General features: G+C 42.2%; 1 protein-coding gene across 1 annotated transcript in view; it reads right to left on the bottom strand.

Annotated features, from left to right (window-relative positions):
* l3mbtl1 (L3MBTL histone methyl-lysine binding protein 1) overlaps nucleotides 1–18,403 on the bottom strand; it is a 62,406-nt gene that overhangs the window by 42,083 nt on the left and 1,920 nt on the right. The window contains exons 2-5 of the mRNA XM_079803114.1: nucleotides 17,289–17,452; nucleotides 15,143–15,309; nucleotides 6,797–6,923; nucleotides 1,084–1,240 (exon numbers count right to left, since the gene is read on the bottom strand). Coding sequence (XP_079659240.1) covers nucleotides 1,084–1,240; nucleotides 6,797–6,923; nucleotides 15,143–15,309; nucleotides 17,289–17,430 — 593 coding nt within the window. The 5' untranslated portion in view covers nucleotides 17,431–17,452. The remainder of the gene's footprint in view (nucleotides 1–1,083; nucleotides 1,241–6,796; nucleotides 6,924–15,142; nucleotides 15,310–17,288; nucleotides 17,453–18,403) is intronic.

The following is an 18,403-nucleotide window of genomic DNA, read 5'->3' as shown; positions in this document are numbered from 1 at the left end:
AGGAGCTCAGAGAACTCAAGCGTGGGACCGTGATAGGTTGCAATAAGTCCATTTGTGAAATTGAATCATTGCTAAATTGCTAAATATTCCACGGTCAACTGTCAGTGGCATTATAACAAAATACACGCAATTGGGAACAACAGCAACTCAGCTATGAAGTGATAGGCCACGTAAAATCTCAGAGCGGGGTCAGCGCATGCTGAGGGTCACAGTGCGCAGAAGTCGCCAACTTTATGCAAAATCAATAGCTACAGACCTCCAAACTTCATGTGGCCTTCAGATTAGCTCAAGAACAGTGTGTAGAGTTTCATGGAATGGGTTTCCATGGCCGAGCAGCTCATCTAAGCCTTACATCACCAAGTGCAATGCAAAGTGTGGATACAGTGGGGTAAAGCGCGCCGCCACTGGACTCTAGAGCAGTGGAGACGTGTTCTCTGGAGTGACCAATCACGCTTCTCTATCTAGCAATCCAATGGATGAGTCTGGATTTGGCGGCTGACAGGAGAACGGGACTTGCCCGACTGCATTGTGCCACGTGTAAAGTTTGGTGGAGGGGGGATTATGGTGTGGGGGTTGTTTTTCAGGGGTTGGGCTTGGCCCCTTAGTTCCAGAGAAATGAACTCTTAATGCTTCATTACCAAGACATTTTGGACAATTTCATGCTCCCAACTTTGTGGGAACAGTTTGGGGACGGCCCCTTCCTGTCCCAACATGACTTTACACCAGTGCACAAAGCGTCGGCCCATAAAGACATGGATGAGCGAGTTTGGTGTGGAGGAACTTGACTGTCCTGACCTACAACATCAGTGCCTGACCTCACAAATGCACTTCTAGAAGAATGGTCAAATATTCCCATAAACACACTCCTAAACCTGTGGAAAGCCTTCAGAAGAGTTGAAGCTGTTAGAGCTGCAAAGGCTGGGCCAACTCCATATTAAACCCTATGGATTAAGAGTGGGATGTCATTAAAGTTCATGTGCATGTAAAGGCGTCCCAAAACTTTTGGCAATATAGTGTATAACACAAACTGTATTTATATATTGCATGAGTACAATAGATGTGTAAGTCTAGTGGTTTGTTTACGTTTTAGACATAGGCTCTCCATGTAGGTAAGTATGTTTGACCAATGTCTCACTGCACTTGCTATGAACTGGATTGTCTTGAGCTTCCATATGTCCTCTCTGAAGTCTGTCAGCCTCCACAAAAGTAGCCGGCCTGCCATTCCCACCTGCTGAGATGCCTAGAATAAAATAAAAAAAAATACTGTTTGTGATGGTGCCATTGGAAAGACAATTGCTAACAGCTTTCATGATTCGGTATATATACTGATTACAGGGTCCAGAATTACCTATTTCACACCTGGCAATTAAAAAGTGTCACCGGTCACTAAATATTTCTCGCATGTCACTGAGCTTGTCATTGGACTGCTGTTCTTCCAGCTCAAGTTTAACAGTAATCAAGTTTACTTCCACTTTTTGAGTTTTAAAAAAGTTTGTGAAATTTGCCCACTCCAGCCTGTTTTCATCCACATGTCCTTTTACCAATAAAAAGGTGTGCGTAATGTAATTTTTGTGTATTTTGTGTATATCATATAATTTTATTGACATGATCCTGTAATGGGCATCTCAGGGACTGAACTTAAGGCTGGTTCAAGTCTTATCTCTTAGGTAGGTCCGTCAGGGGTGAAGTCACAATATATAGCTACTGGAGTGCCTCAGGGCTCAGTGCTGGGACAGCTTCTCTTCTCTTCTCTTTGTAGAAAAGTAAAGGCGCCAATGTCCCAATATGGCACTGAATTCTTCCGCTAATTCGGGAACCGAGTCCGCACAGAAGTCAGTGTGAAGGCCGGGTAACAAGGCCCCGCCCACACTCAAGTAGAATCAGTTAGCACAGTTTACTGCAGATCAACTGTCAGTGTGAAATAAACAGTTATGGAAACGTAGAAATTAAAGTTAAAGCTCCAATCTCCAAACGAAAATCCCGAAAAAAAGTCAGTCGGTGATAAACTAACGTGATTAAAAACTACCAAAAATGACAGAAACCATTTTGAAAAAAAATATTTGAAGTGTAATTTGATTGTTAAGTTTGTCTCACGTTCCATTCATTACACAGAGAGGGTGGAGTTGATGAGCTATACTGGGATCAGCCACCTGGGGGCGATCGAGACACTTTGGCTTCACTTTTCAGGACTTGTGAGGCACACTCAGTGTTGCCAACTTAGCAATTTTGTTGCTAGATTTAGCAACTTTTCAGACTACCTTAGCAACTTTTTTTTCTAAAAGCACCTAGCAACAAATGTAGCAATTTTTTTTAAATTTATTTGGCAACTTTTAGCAACTTCTGGAAAGTGACTCTAATTCAAACAACACACGTACAAGCTAGCTCAATAGGCCAAGCGGTTCATTCATAATTCCTTAAGATCGCTGTGGAAATCGCTGTAAAAACCGGAAGATCATTTAGGTAGCATATTTACGGAGCCCTGCATATGACATACAGGAAAAAAACTAGTAGGCTAAATCGTGCACACGATTTATAAATCGAGGGAACAAATGAGTAAATCGTGTGGACGGTTTAGCAAATCGAGGGAACAAATTTGTAAATTTTGCACACAATTTACTTTTTTTTTTCTCGCACGTCATGTGTGGGGCTCGATCCGTACATATTAACACATTGCTTTAATTTATTTTTACAAACAAATCTAAATTAGCATTTTAAATAATATCCACGCGTTACATAATGGTGTAGTTTTGCCTTGTAATTACATAATGACGTCATAGCGCAATGACGTCACAACGTCAATTAGCAACTTTAAGCAACAACTCGATCTGCCTTTAGCAACTTCCCTGAAAATTTGTTGGCAACAGTGGGCACACTTGGTCATCACTGTGATCTGTCATTCAGAAACATGTTTTTCCTATCACTGCTACACCAATGACACAACTCAATTCCAGTTAGATGATGCCACTGCTCGCATCTCAGCCTGCCTAATAGACATTTCTTGCTGGATGAAGGACAACCACCTTCAACTCAACCTGGCAAAGACAGACCTGCGTGTGGTCTCAGCCAACCCAAAGCTTCATCACAACTTCTCCATTCAGATTCCTCAACCATAACTCCACCCAGGACACCCTTGGAGTTGCGATCGATGATCAGTTAACTTCACAGACCACATTGCTAGAACTGCCCGGTCCTGAAGATTTGCCTTAAAGGGTTAGTTCACCCAAAAATGAAAATTCTGTCATTAATTCCTCACCCTCATGTCGTTGGACACCCGTCAGACCTCCGTTCATCTTCAGACACAAATGAAGATATTTTAGTGTAAATCTGATGGCTCTGAAAGGCCTCCATTGGCTCAATGCACGGTTCACTCTCAAGACCCTTAAAAGGCACTAAAGACGTCGTTACAAAGTCCATCTCACTACAGCGGCTCTACAATAACTTTATGAATCGGCGAGAATAGTTTTTGTGCGCAAAAAAACCCTAAATAACGATGACGATTTCAAAACACGGCCTCATGAAGCTTCGAAGCGTTATGAATCAGTGAGTCGAATCATGATTCGGATCGCGTGTCAAACTGCTGAAATTTGCCGATCCAAACTGCTGAATCGACTCACTGATTCATAACGCTTCAAAGCTTCATGAGGCCGTGTTTTGAAATCGTCATCACTATATAAGTCGTTATTTAGGGTTTTTTTGCGCACAAAAACTATTCTCATCGCTTCATAAAGTTATTGTAGAACCACTGTAGTGAGATGGACTTTGTAACGACGTCTTTAGTGCCTTTTAAGGGTCTTGAGAGTGAACCGTGCATTGAGCCAATGGAGGCCTTTCAGAGCCATCAGATTTACACTAAAATATCTTCATTTGTGTCTGAAGATGAACGGAGGTCTGACGGGTGTCCAACGACATGAGGGTGAGGAATTAATGACAGACGTTTCATTTTTGGGTGAACTAACCCTTTAAATCTAACGATCGCTTAGCTCACATCACATCAAACTTGTTCTCAAATTGTTAATGTTAAACACATCAGCATTGCGTGACTACGTGTATTTAGTGTGTATTAATGTTACCAGTAGATTTCAGTTTCTGTACAGTCTAATATTTTGCTTTTGACTACGGGTGAATCTCCAGTTGTTACTGATGATATCGTTTGGTCCTTTCTGGATTACAATCCGCCATCAAAATGACAAGTTTAATTATTCCAGCTGCTGTGAGAAAAGACTATAAATGATCCGCCACCTGCATCATCCTCACATGCGATCGCCTACTAGCCGGACTCATGCTTTATTTGTAATGACGCAAAGATGAACAGCGGAAGCTCGAATTTCCCGCGGAAACCCACCAGTACCTCTCAAATTAAAACACTTTTTACAAGCTTACAGTTGTGGTGTCTGGCTGGTTATGTCATCATCTTCCTAGCATTTTTCCCGCTCATTTGCAGGGTCTTCTTCACACACACCTTTGATTTGGCACAGGTTTTACATCTGATGCCCTTCCTGACACAACCCACAGTGCTGGGACACATTCACACACAATCCTACAATTGGACTGTGGGGGAAACCGGAGCAAATCCGACGCTGACATGGGGAGAACATGCAAACTCCACACAGAAAGTACACAGGGAACTACTTGCTGTGAGGCAACAGTGCTACCCACTGGCTGGTTATGTACTTGCTTAAAAATTGATTTTGGATCATTTTAAAGGTCCCATGGCATGAAATCTTCATTTTATGAGGTTTTTCAACATTAAAATGAGTTCCCCTAGCCTGAATATTGTCCCCAAGTGGATATAAATGTTGATCGGTGTAAACCCGAGTTCTGGCTGTCTTTCTCTGCCTTTGAGAAAATGACAGGCCAGACGAGCCAATCCTGAAGTCTCCTGTTATGACATCAGAACAGGAACGGTTTCCTCCCTTTCCTCCGCCCAGAGAATCTGGCACACCCATGCAAACGCTATATTTGTCCTGGAGAGATCATGGCTTGTGAACGAGTGAACGCTGGCAGTTTCTCAGTGTTTGGATGTACAAATGAAAACAGAAGTCTTTTTTCAGTTCCTTCTGATCTGTGATCAGTGATTTCTGATGTGTAGCTAATTATTTATTATTCGTGCACACACTGCGGCTTCTCTCTCTCCCGACAGAACGGTGTTTTCGTGTTTTCTATCTTGTGAGTCAGTGTTTTTGTACGTCCTCGTCGCGTCTATCTGTTCTACAATGTGCATACAGTCGTTTCTGCTCAACATCAGCAGAGTAACATCTTTAGAGATAAACCTCACGCACGCCGAAGCTCGGCCTTCAACATCCCCGACCCCCAGTACTGCATCTGGCCCACAGCGGAGGAGCCAAACGCGGCGTGAGATTAAGCAGAAGGGGGGCAAGCGTGAGCATATTCGGGCTAGCCAGCTTTCCCCACAATAAACTGGATTACATTCAATTACTGCTGTTGTGTCTTTGTTTGCGCCGTGTACTCAATGCGCATCACTGACACGTTTCATATGATAGGAAAATATCTAAAAATAATGCTATAATCAACACTTACTCGTAACTCGTTCATCTCGACAGCTGTAATGGTACTTTGCATGTGTTACAAAGTTGGTAATAATGATGAAGAGGACTCGGTGTGACTGGGACTCGTGTTTATTCAGAAACTCTCAGATACAAACACAATAAACTCGCGCTGACTGACAGCGCTCTCATAACTCAGCAGTTACTATAAATAACTTTATATCTGTCTCTGGTACATTAGTGATGTCCGGTTCGCGAACGAATCATTCTTTTGAACTTGTTCTTTTTAGTGAACCGAATCAGTTCATCAAATCGGACTGAATCGTTCTAAACTGTTCGCGTCTCCAGTCAGCGCTGATCCATAATTTACTAGAGTTACTAACTTTCTGACATGAGTGACAGTCCCTCCGACTAGAAATAAACTAATAACCTGAAGTATATGCTGTAACTACAACAGTTCGATGAACTGATGAGAAGTCATCCGTCTCTCTGGCAGCAGCTCGTGCCTGCTCGTGCCTCGTAGACCTCGTTAAACCACGCCCCCTCCGCTCATTTCAAATGCAAAGATGTCAGCCAATCACAACAGTGGGCGTTTTTCCTTAAGTCTCACAGCAGACACGCCTCTTGAAACAGGGCATTCAGCCACAGGGCAAACATCAGTATAGAAAAAATGCCTTTTATTTCTAAATTATGACATTTTATGATGTAAAAATCATACTAACAATATAAGTACACCTCAGGAAACATTATAAAATAATAGAAAAATGCCATGCCATGGGACCTTTAACAAAAACAAGTTACGGACTGCAGCTTTAATATTTCTGAAATAAACAACTAATAATATTCCTCTGTCACCTGTAGGTTGCCTACACAGAATAAAGCCCTGTCTAGGCATTCCTTTATCTAGTTGTTTGATGAGTGAGAGATTACTGTATGCAGTTGCGATAAAAGTTGTTTGTTTGTTTTTAATAAAAAAACAACAACGAAGTCTATTATAAGTTTTATAGGTTCTACTTATTTCATTTCAAATTGAAAAAAAAAAGTGTACATGGAAAATCCTTGGATAGAAACTCCTATTAAAGAGACTGGCCAACTGTTAAGCAGCTCAATTTTATATACCCGTCAAACCCTTTTTTTACTCATATTTGGCTCCTGGATAGTGTTAGTTTTGGGCCCTGACTGACTATACTTCCATGCATAAAAATCTATAAATTGCCAGCCACTTCAAAACATCATAAAGCCATGAACTAAAGATGTAATAATACAGAGGCATCTCATGAAGAAAGAGTTACCTGATTTTTCCCCCTGTTTGAGCTCCATGTCAGCTGATTTTGTCTGAGCTGCTCCGGCGGTCAGGTTAGCAGAGCCTATTTTCCCTTCACTGATCACTTCCAGCGAACCCGTATCACTAACACATAGCTGCAAAAAGAAGAATAGTGTCACTATTATTCAGTAACACAAAGTCTCTGGGAGTCGAACAGTGTCTAATTCACATTTGCTAACCTATGGGGTGCCTCAGGGTTTGGTGTTTGGCCCCCTCCTTTTCTCAATATACTCTTTTTCTCAATATAATATTATCCAAGCACATGGATTTCCTAGCACTGTTATGGTAACGATCTGCATGCCAGCTCACTCTTTCTACACTCAAAAAAATGATGTATGATGCTGTTCACTTTATTGAAGCAATTCATCTTGATTTAACACAATTATATCAGGTTTCTGGTTCAAATGTAATTGATTCATGTTAAACTGACTTAAAAGCGTTACTCTTTGACATAACTTGATGTTTTCATTTTGAAATAACATGTTTCAATCAAGTAACCCAAAGAAATAAAACTTTCACTTCCCATCATGCTTTGCAAAGGGGCTGAATTCGGAGAGTAAATATTTAAATAAAGTGCAATTTGATGCATTTTTAACAAGATGAGAAAATTGAGAGACTTTTTAATGCTTAATGTTTTGTTATGTTGGTGTTTAAAAGTTTGTGTTATGTTAGTGTTTTTGGAGGTTACCATTGTGGTGAAGTTTAGAGCATGAGGACCTACTAATAACTATTAAAGTTGTTTTAATAATAAAAAAAAACTACTCTAGGCATGTCATGGATGTAATAAAACCATCTTCTGGCTAGCCAATAAAATCTTGTAAAAGGTTTTGTAAATGCACTCAAAAGCTATTCTTTGAATTAATGTAATTAAATCATGGAAATGATTTCCATGTGATTAAATGGCTTTCTTTCAGCATTAAGCACTTTTGTTAGGCTAACTTAAATAAATTAGTTAGTCCAAAACATTGCAAATTAGTTGGGCTGACACTATTAAATGAAGCAGTGCCTAACCAAAGTAAATAAGTTGACCCAACGTAAGTACATCAAATTGGAATAACAGAATTGCATAATGCTGAAATAAAGCAAGTTAATCATGTGGAAATACTTTCCATGATTTTTTTAAGTTCATTCAAAGAGTTATTTTTTTGAGTGTATAATACCATCAATTTCAGTCAAGAACTTTTATAATTCATGTGCCTCGTAATCTTTAATCAAAATAACACATCTATTCTCTGATGATGTGTTTACTAGTGTGAGAGGCGGGATAGCTCTCTCACACACACGCACACGCACACGCGCACACGCACACGCACACGCACACACACACACACACACACACACACACACACACACACACACACACACACACACACACACACACACACACACACACACACAAATATTTATTGATGCTGTTCACTTTATTTAAATAATTCCTTTTGGTTTAACACCATTGTATCAGGTTTCTCGTTCATACATGATTGCATTATGTTAAACTTAAAATGGCTTCGCTTACTCTTTGGCTTAGCTCGATGTTTTCATGTTGAAAGAATATGTTTCAATCAAGTAGCTCGATCAAATATGTGACCCTGGAGCACAACACCAGTCCTGCGTCTCACGGGTATATTTGTGGCAATGGCCAACAATACAATGAATGGGTCAAAATTATCCATTTTCTTTTATGCCAAAAATCATTAGGATATTAAGATCATGTTCCATGAAGATATTTAGTACATTTCCTTCAGTAAATATATATATAAAAATGTATTATTATTAGTAATGTGCATTGCAAAGGACTTAATTTTAAAGGCGAGTATTTCGTTTTTTTTTGCACCCTCCATAAAATCGGTCACTTGTTCACACACTTACTATTTTCTACATGGTGAATGGCACATAGTGCACTATATAGGGGATAGGGAGCGATCAGACAGTGTAAATATGCTTCCCATTGGGGCAAATGAAGTCTGGTTTAATGTTAGTGTCATTCCAGATTTTCAAATAGCTGTATCTCGGACAAATATTGTCATATCCTAACAAACCATACATCAATGGAAAGCTTATGATGTATACATCTCAATTTCCCTCATGACTGGTTTTGTGGTCCAGGGTCACATATATACTTCCCATCATGCTTTGCACAGGGCTGGAGAGTAAGGGCCAGATTTACTAACAGCTTGCTCCAGCGGAAACCTTCTTTTGGCGTTATAAAACTACTGACAGGATTTACTAAAGACACACAGTGATAAATTAGCGCTGAAAAGTTATCTTTGCAGCTGATCTTATTGCATATGCATTTGTAGGAGTTTCCCTTTCAGACGTAGTATTTATGGGATGAGAGTATTTAAATGAATCGTGCAAGGTGGTGTACTAAGGTCTGCGCTCGTCAATTTACTGGTGTTTGCGCCTTTATTTACTGCCCCAAAAAAGCATGTCTTAAACCAGACGCTAATGGATAGATTGTGTTGGTCATTATGGAAAGGATCTGGCTGTTTTAAAGGAGTTTCTGTGATGTTTGTGGGGTTTTTTAGGGGGGTGGGGGTGGCTTGGGTAACGCATTACAAGTAACTAGAGTTACGTAATAATATTACTTTTAAGTCACTAGTAAAGTAACGCATTACTTTTTTAAATTTACAACAAAATATCTGAGTTACTTTTTCACATTAATTTGACTGACAGCTCATGTTGAGAGTTAGTGCAGAGGTGTGTGTGTGTGTGTGTGTGTGTGTGTGAACATGATGGTTATTGTAGTTCTAGACTAAATGTGAGCATTTACTCATCTCACTTGCACAATAAAGATTCTGTTCTCCTCAAAATGAATAAAATCAGTCAAATGCAAAATCAGAGTACTATGCAAACCTCCAATAATTAAATGTTAAATAAAACAACTATTTGTATGCATTATCTGCCTTTATATTTAATTTACCAATGTCTTTCTGCTGACCTTTGATGATGAAAATTACTAGATTTTTTGTTTTTATTGGTAAAACTTTTTTCTCCTGCATCCTATTCTACATTATCCAGAGCTGCGCCCTCTACTGTTCATGCGTCAATTTGCATTTTTACCTCAGCCTGGGGCTTATTATTTCAATTTTGGTATGAAGAGGTCTTTACCATTGCACAAAAATATAACTTTATTGTTATAAAAACAAAACAAAAACAAGCCCAGCCCAGGTGAGAAAAAGTTACTTTTCTTAAAAAGTAACTAAGTAACTCAATTAGTTACTTTTTAAGGGAGTAACGCAATATTGTAATGCATTACTTTTCAAAGTAACCACTGGCCGAGTGGGTGTTTGGGTTGAGCTAACAAGAATTTAAGGTGCTTTAATAAAAAATCTACAACAATGGGAATGCCATCGTGAATGTTGCGGTTGCCAACACCTAAAACTATATTATAAGCTATAATTAGCTATAGTTTTTCACATTTGAGTTATTGTTTTAGTATCAGATCTTAATCATTTAGCAGGTCACTTTAATGTGCACTATGGGCATTTGATTTATCATTTGAATTCTATCATTGGAAACCTTCTATATTAATGCATTAGTATGAAATGCTTACGTTGCAGCATTCCTCATTTATAAGTTGCTTTGCATAAAATCATCTGCTAAATGAATGAATGTATTCCGTCCTTCGGATGAGACGTTAAACCGAGGTCCTGGCTCTCTGCGGTCATTAAAAATCCCAGGATGTCCTTCGATAAAGAGTAGGGGTGTAACCCCGGCATCCTGGCCAAATTTGCCCATTGGCCCCTGTCTATCATGGCCTCCTAATCATCCCCATATATATATACTATTGGCTTTATCACTCTGTCTCCACTCCACCAATCAGCTGGTGTGTGGTGGGCGTTCTGGAGCAATATGGCTGCCGTCTTATGATCCGGGTGGTGCTGCACATTGGTGGTGGATGAGGAGATTCCCCCCTCCTATGTAAAGCGCTTTGAGTGGCTATATAACTGTAACAAATTATCAAATTATTATAAGTATTATTCAGACATTTTATTAAAATAAATTAAAAAGTTTCCCGTGGGCCCACCACTCACGGGAGGGACCGTAAGGGGCCGGTGCAAAGCGAATCGGGCAGCAGTCGAAGGCGGGGGCCTAGACGACCCGATCCCTGGACACGGAAACTGGCTCTTGGGACATGGAATGTCACCTCGCTGGCGGGGAAAGAGCCTGAGCTTGTGCGTGAGGTTGAGAGGTTCCGACTAGAGATAGTCGAATCACCTCCACGCATGGCTTGGGCTCTGGAACCACACTCCTCGAGAGGGGATGGACTCTTCACCACTCTGGAGTTGCCCATGGTGAGAGGCGGCGGGCTGGTGTGGGTTTGCTTATAGCCCCCCAGCTCTGCCGCCATGTGTTGGAGTTTACCCCGGTGAACGAGAGGGTCGTTTCCCTGCGGCTTCGGCTCGGGGATAGGTCTCTCACTGTTGTGTGTGCCTACGGGCCAAACAGCAGTGCAGAGTACCCGACCTTCTTGGTGTCCCTGGGAGGGGTGCTGGAGAGTGCTCCGACTGGGGACTCCGTCGTTCTACTGGGGGACTTCAACGCCCACGTGGGCAATGACAGTGAAACCTGGAGGGGCGTGATTGGGAGGAACGGCCCCCCTGATCTGAACCCGAGTGGTGTTCAGTTATTGGACTTCTGTGCTAGTTACAGTTTGTCCATAACGAACACCATGTTCAAGCATAAGGGTGTCCATCAGTGCACATGGCACCAGGACACCCTAGGTCGCAGGTCAATGATCGACTTCGTGGTCGTTTCATCTGACCTGCGGCCGTATGTCTTGGACACTCGGGTGAAGAGAGGGGCGGAGCTGTCAACTGATCACCACCTGGTGGTGAGTTGGATCCGATGGCGGGGGAGGAAGCTGGATAGACTCGGTAGACCCAAACGTACTGTGAGGGTCTGCTGGGAACGTTTGGCCGAGTCTCCTGTCAGAGAGATCTTCAACTCCAGCCTCCGGCAGAGCTTCGACCGGATCCCGAGGGAGGCTGGAGATATTGAGTCCGAGTGGACCATGTTCTCCACCTCCATTGTCAAAGCGGCTGCTCGGAGCTGTGGACGCAAGGTCTCCGGTGCCTGTCGAGGCGGCAATCCCCGAACCCGGTGGTGGACACCGGAAGTAAGGGATGCCGTCAAGCTGAAGAAGGAGTCCTATCGGGCCTGGCTGGCTTGTGGGACTCCTGAGGCAGCTGACAGGTACCGGCAGGCTAAACGGACTGCAGCCCGGGTGGTTGTGGAGGCAAAAACTCGGGCCTGGGAGGAGTTCGGTGAGGCCATGGAAAAGGACTATCGGCTGGCCTCGAAGAGATTCTGGCAAACCGTCCGGCGCCTCAGGAGGGGGAAGCAGTGCCCTACCAACGCTGTTTACAGTGGCGATGGGCGGCTGTTGACCTCGACTGGGGATGTTGTCGGACGGTGGAAGGAATACTTCGAGGATCTCCTCAATCCCGCCGTCACGTCTTCCATTGAGGAAGCAGAGGCTGGGGGCTCAGAGGAGGACTCGTCCATCACCCAAGCTGAAGTCGCAGAGGTGGTCAAGAAACTCCTCGGTGGCAAGGCACCGGGGGTGGATGAGATCCGCCCTGAGTACCTCAAGTCTCTGGATGTTGTGGGGCTTTCTTGGCTGACACGCCTCTGCAGCATCGCGTGGCGGTCGGGGACAGTGCCTCTGGGATGGCAGACCGGGGTGGTGGTCCCTCTTTTTAAGAAGGGGGACCGGAGGGTGTGTTCCAACTATAGGGGGATACTTCTCACTTCTCAGCCTCCCCGGGAAAGTCTATGCCAGGGTACTGGAGAGGAGAATTCGGCCGATAGTTGAACCTCGGATTCAGGAGGAACAGTGTGGTTTTCGTTCTGGTCGTGGAACACTGGACCAGCTCTATACCCTCTACAGGGTGCTGGAGGGTTCATGGGAGTTTGCCCAACCAGTCCACATTTGTTTTGTGGATTTGGAGAAGGCATTCGACTGTGTCCCTCGTGGTGTCCTGTGGAGGGTGCTGGGGGAATATGGGGGCTGGGAAAATTGCTGAGGGCTGTCCGGTCCCTGTATGACCGAAGCAGGAGTTTGGTCCGCATTGCCGGCAGTAAGTCAGACTTGTTCCCGGTGCATGTTGGACTCCGGCAGGGCTGCCCTTTGTCGCCGGTTCTGTTCATAATTTTTATGGACAGAATTTCTAGGCGCAGCCAAGGGCCGGAGGGTGTCAGGTTTGGGGACCACACGGTTTCGTCTCTGCTCTTTGCGGATGACGTTGTCGTGTTGGCCCCTTCTAACCAGGACCTTCAGCATGCACTGGGACGGTTTGCAGCCGAGTGTGAAGCGGCTGGGATGGGGATCAGCACCTCCAAATCCGAGGCCATGGTCCTCAGTCGGAAAAGGGTGGCTTGCCCACTTCAGGTTGGTGGAGAGTTCCTGCCCCAAGTGGAGGAGTTCAAGTATCTAGGGGTCTTGTTCACGAGTGAGGGGAGGATGGAACGGGAGATTGACAGACGGATCGGTGCAGCTTCTGCAGTAATGCGGTCGATGTACCGGTCTGTCGTGGTGAAGAAAGAGCTAAGCCGTAAGGCGAAGCTCTCGATTTACCGGTCAATCTACGTTCCTACTCTCACCTATGGTCATGAGCTTTGGGTCATGACCGAAAGGACAAGATCCCGGATACAGGCGGCCGAAATGAGCTTTCTCCGCAGGGTGGCTGGGCGCTCCCTTAGAGATAGTGTGAGAAGCTCAGTCACTCGGGAGGAACTCGGAGTAGAGCCGCTGCTCCTCCACATCGAGAGGGGTCAGCTGAGGTGGCTCGGGCATCTGTTCCGGATGCCTCCTGGACGCCTTCCCGGGAAGGTGTTTCGGGCATGTCCAACCGGGAGGAGGCCCCGGGGAAGACCTAGGACACGCTGGAGGGACTATGTCTCCCGGCTGGCCTGGGAACGCCTCGGTGTCCCCCCGGAAGAGCTAGAGGAAGTGTCTAGGGAGAGGGAAGTCTGGGCATCTCTGCTTAGACTGCTGCCCCCGCGACCCGGCCCCGGATAAGCGGAAGAAGATGGATGGAAATTAAAAAGCTAAAAATGACCGAATTGATAAGTATTCACTCTGGGTTTGATCTTGGTTTCACAGGTATCTTCAGTAATTACATTGAATATGTTAAATCTTCATTTTAAATAAATATCAATGATTTTGTCACATGCGGAGAAAATGTTGTAATTGGTCAGACTGGCGTTTCATTCTGACGGTAAAGGGCTGTGTTTAACAAAATACAAATACAGACCAGCACACAGGGACTGTAACATCACCTCTAACATTAAAGGGTTAATTCACACAAAAAGGAAAATTCTGTCATTAATTCCTCACCCTCATGTCGTTCGACACCCGTCAGACCTCCGTTCATCTTCAGACACAAATGAAGATATTTTAGTGTAAATCTGATGGCTCTGAAAGGCCTCCATTGGCTCAATGCACGGTTCACTCTCAAGACCCTTAAAAGGCACTAAAGACGTCGTTACAAAGTCCATCTCACTACAGTGGTTCTACAATAACTTTATGAAGCGGCGAGAATAGTTTTTGTGCGCAAAAAAACCCTAAATAACGACTTATATAGTGATGACGATTTCAAAACACGGCCTCATGAAGCTTCGAAGCGTTATGAATCAGTGAGTCGAATCATGATTCGGATCGCGTCTCAAACTGCTGAATCGACTCACTGATTCATAACGCTTCGAAGCTTCATGAGGCCGTGTTTTGAAATCGTCATCACTATATAAGTCGTTATTTAGGGTTTTTTTGCGCACAAAAACTATTCTCGCCGATTCATAAAGTTATTGTAGAGCCACTGTAGTGAGATGGACTTTGTAACGACGTCTTTAGTGCCTTTTAAGGGTCTTGAGAGTGAACCGTGCATTGAGCCAATGGAGGCCTTTCAGAGCCATCAGATTTACACTAAAATATCTTCATTTGTGTCTGAAGATGAACGGAGGTCTGACGGGTGTCCAACGACATGAGGGTGAGGAATTAATGACAGAATTTTCATTTTTGGGTGAACTAACCCTTTAATTCCCATATATTCCTGTTAATTCCCATTTATTCCCGTTAATTCGCACCTCCAGCCTTGAAAATTCTCTGAATTTTGCAACCCTTGACATTCCCTTGACACTTGAGCTTCAAGTAATGTTGACTACAGACAGCTTTCCATCATCTTGAACTGTGTTTTCTAACCACGACTTGTTTTATGACGGCTTGAATCACTCTTTCCAGATTGGACATTCAAATATTAGGTTAATTAGCTAATGAAATATAGTTGAACAAAGGGTATGTTTTGCTCACCTTCAGATTGCTTCCAGGGAGGATCGCCATTCCTTCCTTCCAGCCCAGGACATGGACAATGGTTCCTCCAACCTGAGCAGGAAGTGATGTGGCCTCCAGTTCACTGCCTTTAATCGCCTTGATTGCATTTTGGGGCAGCTCCACTTTTGGCAATGAATGAGCTGAAGCTATGGGAAAATACAAGCCTTTTGTCTTTCATCTACATTTTTTCTAAACAACAGTTCTAAACAATAGTAAGATTTAAAGGGTTAGTTCACCCAAACAATTAAAGTCTGCCATTAATTCCTCACCCTCATGTCTTTCCAAACCTGTAAGACCTTTGTTCATCTTCAGAACACAAATTAAGTTATTTCTGATGAAATCCGAGAGCTATTCCACAGACAGATATTGAATTAACACTTTAAGGTCCAGAAAAGCAGTAAAGACATCGTTAAAATAGTCCATGTGGCTCCAGTTGCCTTAATGTAGCCTTAATTAATGAAGTGACGAGAATACTTATTGTGCACAAAAACAAATTCTTCACATCTGTGTCAGTCTCCTACGCAGGTTATGTTGTTACCGCAGTGCAGAGCTTCCTAGTTGTATGTCAGAACGCCGGCTTACCATTGGCTGACGCTGTTCACATGAGCACCATGGAGTCACATGGACTATTTTAACCCTCTGGGGGTCTTCGGTCATTTCTGACCCGAATTGTTGTTTGTTTTAAATGTTAAAAATCGTAGCTTCATCGGAATGGTCCGAAACTTTGTGACTTTATTGGTACTTGGTATATGAACACACAAAAATTGGGGACAGGATTTGAAAAGTCTAAGTGGTCGTAAAAAAGATTGTCACACTCAGGATCAAAAATGACCCGCATAGGAAATGAATGGGAAATTGGCAAAAATATGAAAATACAGAGTTTTTTTGTGCATACAATCTACAAATCAGCCAGGATGCAGAAAAAAAGGACTCAACAGTGAAGATCTCTAAAACATCAAGAGTGCAAAACAGACAAAAAAACTCACACACACACACAAAAACACAATTAGCTTTTGGAATGGCACGCGTTCATTTGTGTGTGCGTGTGTTTTTGTGTGTATAAGTGTGTGTGTGAGAGTTTTTTTGTCTGTTTTGCACTCTTGATGTTTTAGAGATCTTCACTGTCGAGTCCTTTTTTTCTGCATCCTGGCGGATTTGTAGATTGTATGCAGAAAAAAAACAATTTCCCATTCATTTCCTATGGGGGTCATTTTTGACCCGAAGGTCCTGAGTGTGACTATTTTTTTTTACGACCACTTAGACTTTTCAAATCCTGTCCTCAATTTTTTTGGGTGTTCATATACCAAGTACCAATAAAGTCAATCGGACCATTCCGATGAAGCCACGATTTTTTACATTTTTATATAAAACGCAAGATCCACTATAGTGATAAAAATGTGCTATTGTGTGATAAAAATGCTCAATGTGTCCACTGGATGGCACCGATCTCATTTAAAAAATTGCTTTCATGAGGCCTAAAACGAAATACAGCTTTAATAAAAAATATAAAAAATTATTATATATATATATATACACATTTTTTATTATATTCAATGGGAAAAAATGGGTCATAATTATTGCATAAATATTAATTATTAATCATAACATTATCACAAAACACCAAAAAAGAAAAGAAAAAATATTATTGAACAAAAATATATTTAATTGATTTTACTCAAATCTTTTTTTATCTTAATCCCGCCATCCGGGTCATTTTTGACCCGAAGGTCCAGAGTGTGACCCATAAATGAAACACCCCAGAGGGTTAACTATGTCTTTACTACCTTTCTAGGCCTTAAAGTGTTAATGAAATGGCTTTCTATGGAGGGGTCAGAGAGCTCTTGGATTTCATCAGAAAGTGTTCTGAAGATGAACAAAGGTCTTACTGGTTTGGAACGACATAAGGGAGAGGAATTAATGACAGGACTTTCATTTTTGGGTCAACTAACCCTTCAATTCTGTCAATCAAACTGCACGAAAATATAAACAGCTGATCAAGTCTCAAGCTCAAACCCTCTATCTTGGACAGACAAATTTGTTTGTGATGTTTTAAAAGAGAAATAATATTCAAAACAATATTTAGATAAGCATAGATGTCATTAATTCTTCCTATTTAATTCTATACCTGGAAAAATGATAGTGGTAGTTTCCTGGGGTTTGAGTCGATGAGAGGAACTGTCAGGAACTGTGGGAGCGTGAGAGACGCTGCTTTCAGATGGGATGTCTGCATCCCGAGGCAGGACGTCCAGGTCTGCTTTGGCACTCATAGCAAGACTCTGCTCAGGACCGCTAACCAGAGAGAAATGAAGGACATCATGATAGGACAGTCATTTTGCTATTTAGCAACAGTATGTGTGGTGTGCAGTGTTGGGTAGGGATGCCACAATTCTCAATATAATATTGAACCGTTCGGTACGGCATTCACGGTTCAATACGCGCTTGTGAAAAGTATTTTTCTACAAATTCTATCATTTGCCTCCATCCCAATACTGAACAACGCGACATACATTCACATCACACGTTAGTGTTAGAGTTATACTCACGGAACACTAGAGTTATACACAATCACCAAAGTTCATTATTTGCATGCGTTTTAAAGCCTTGCCGGCTCATTCGCGTGCTTATGCGCGGTTTTAACATGCGCTTTTCCGAGCGCGCGCACTAAACGCCTGTCAAACACGTGATTACTGGACTAAGTATTCGTCTTACTGCGCTAATACTGTCAAATACACACAAGGTTAACATAAACACAGTCGGTTATGTCTAAAGTGAAAGTAAAATCGCGCGTGTCTGTATATTAGATGCGTGCAGGTCTTAAATTGACAGCAGCGCAGCCTTAAAGGGACAGTTCACCTCTAAAATTGTCATTATTTACTCACTCTAATATTGTTCCAAACCTGTATTAATTTTTCATTTTTGAGTGAACTATCCATTTAATGTTAATACAACAACAAAAGACAAAGAGAAAATCACTCACTGCTCTTGACTGAAAAACTTGAATACAGTAGCTTTAATAAGAATCAGTGTACATTTTATAGTGAAGTCTATGTAGTGTTTTATTTTTACATTTATTCATTCAATTTCATACTTAAATGCTGCTGTACAGCTTTGAGCTGCCAGTGTAAATCTTTATATATATATATATATTTTTTTTTATATATATTATACAATACACTATATGTGTACAAGGGTTTTTTTAAGTAAAGTTTTAAGTTTAAGTAAGGTTTTTCAATTCTTTTA

This window comes from Gobio gobio, assembly GCF_949357685.1.
Source record: "Gobio gobio genome assembly, chromosome: 21".
NCBI classification, from domain to species: Eukaryota; Metazoa; Chordata; class Actinopteri; order Cypriniformes; family Gobionidae; genus Gobio; species Gobio gobio.
This window is presented reverse-complemented; position numbering and strand designations above follow the sequence as displayed.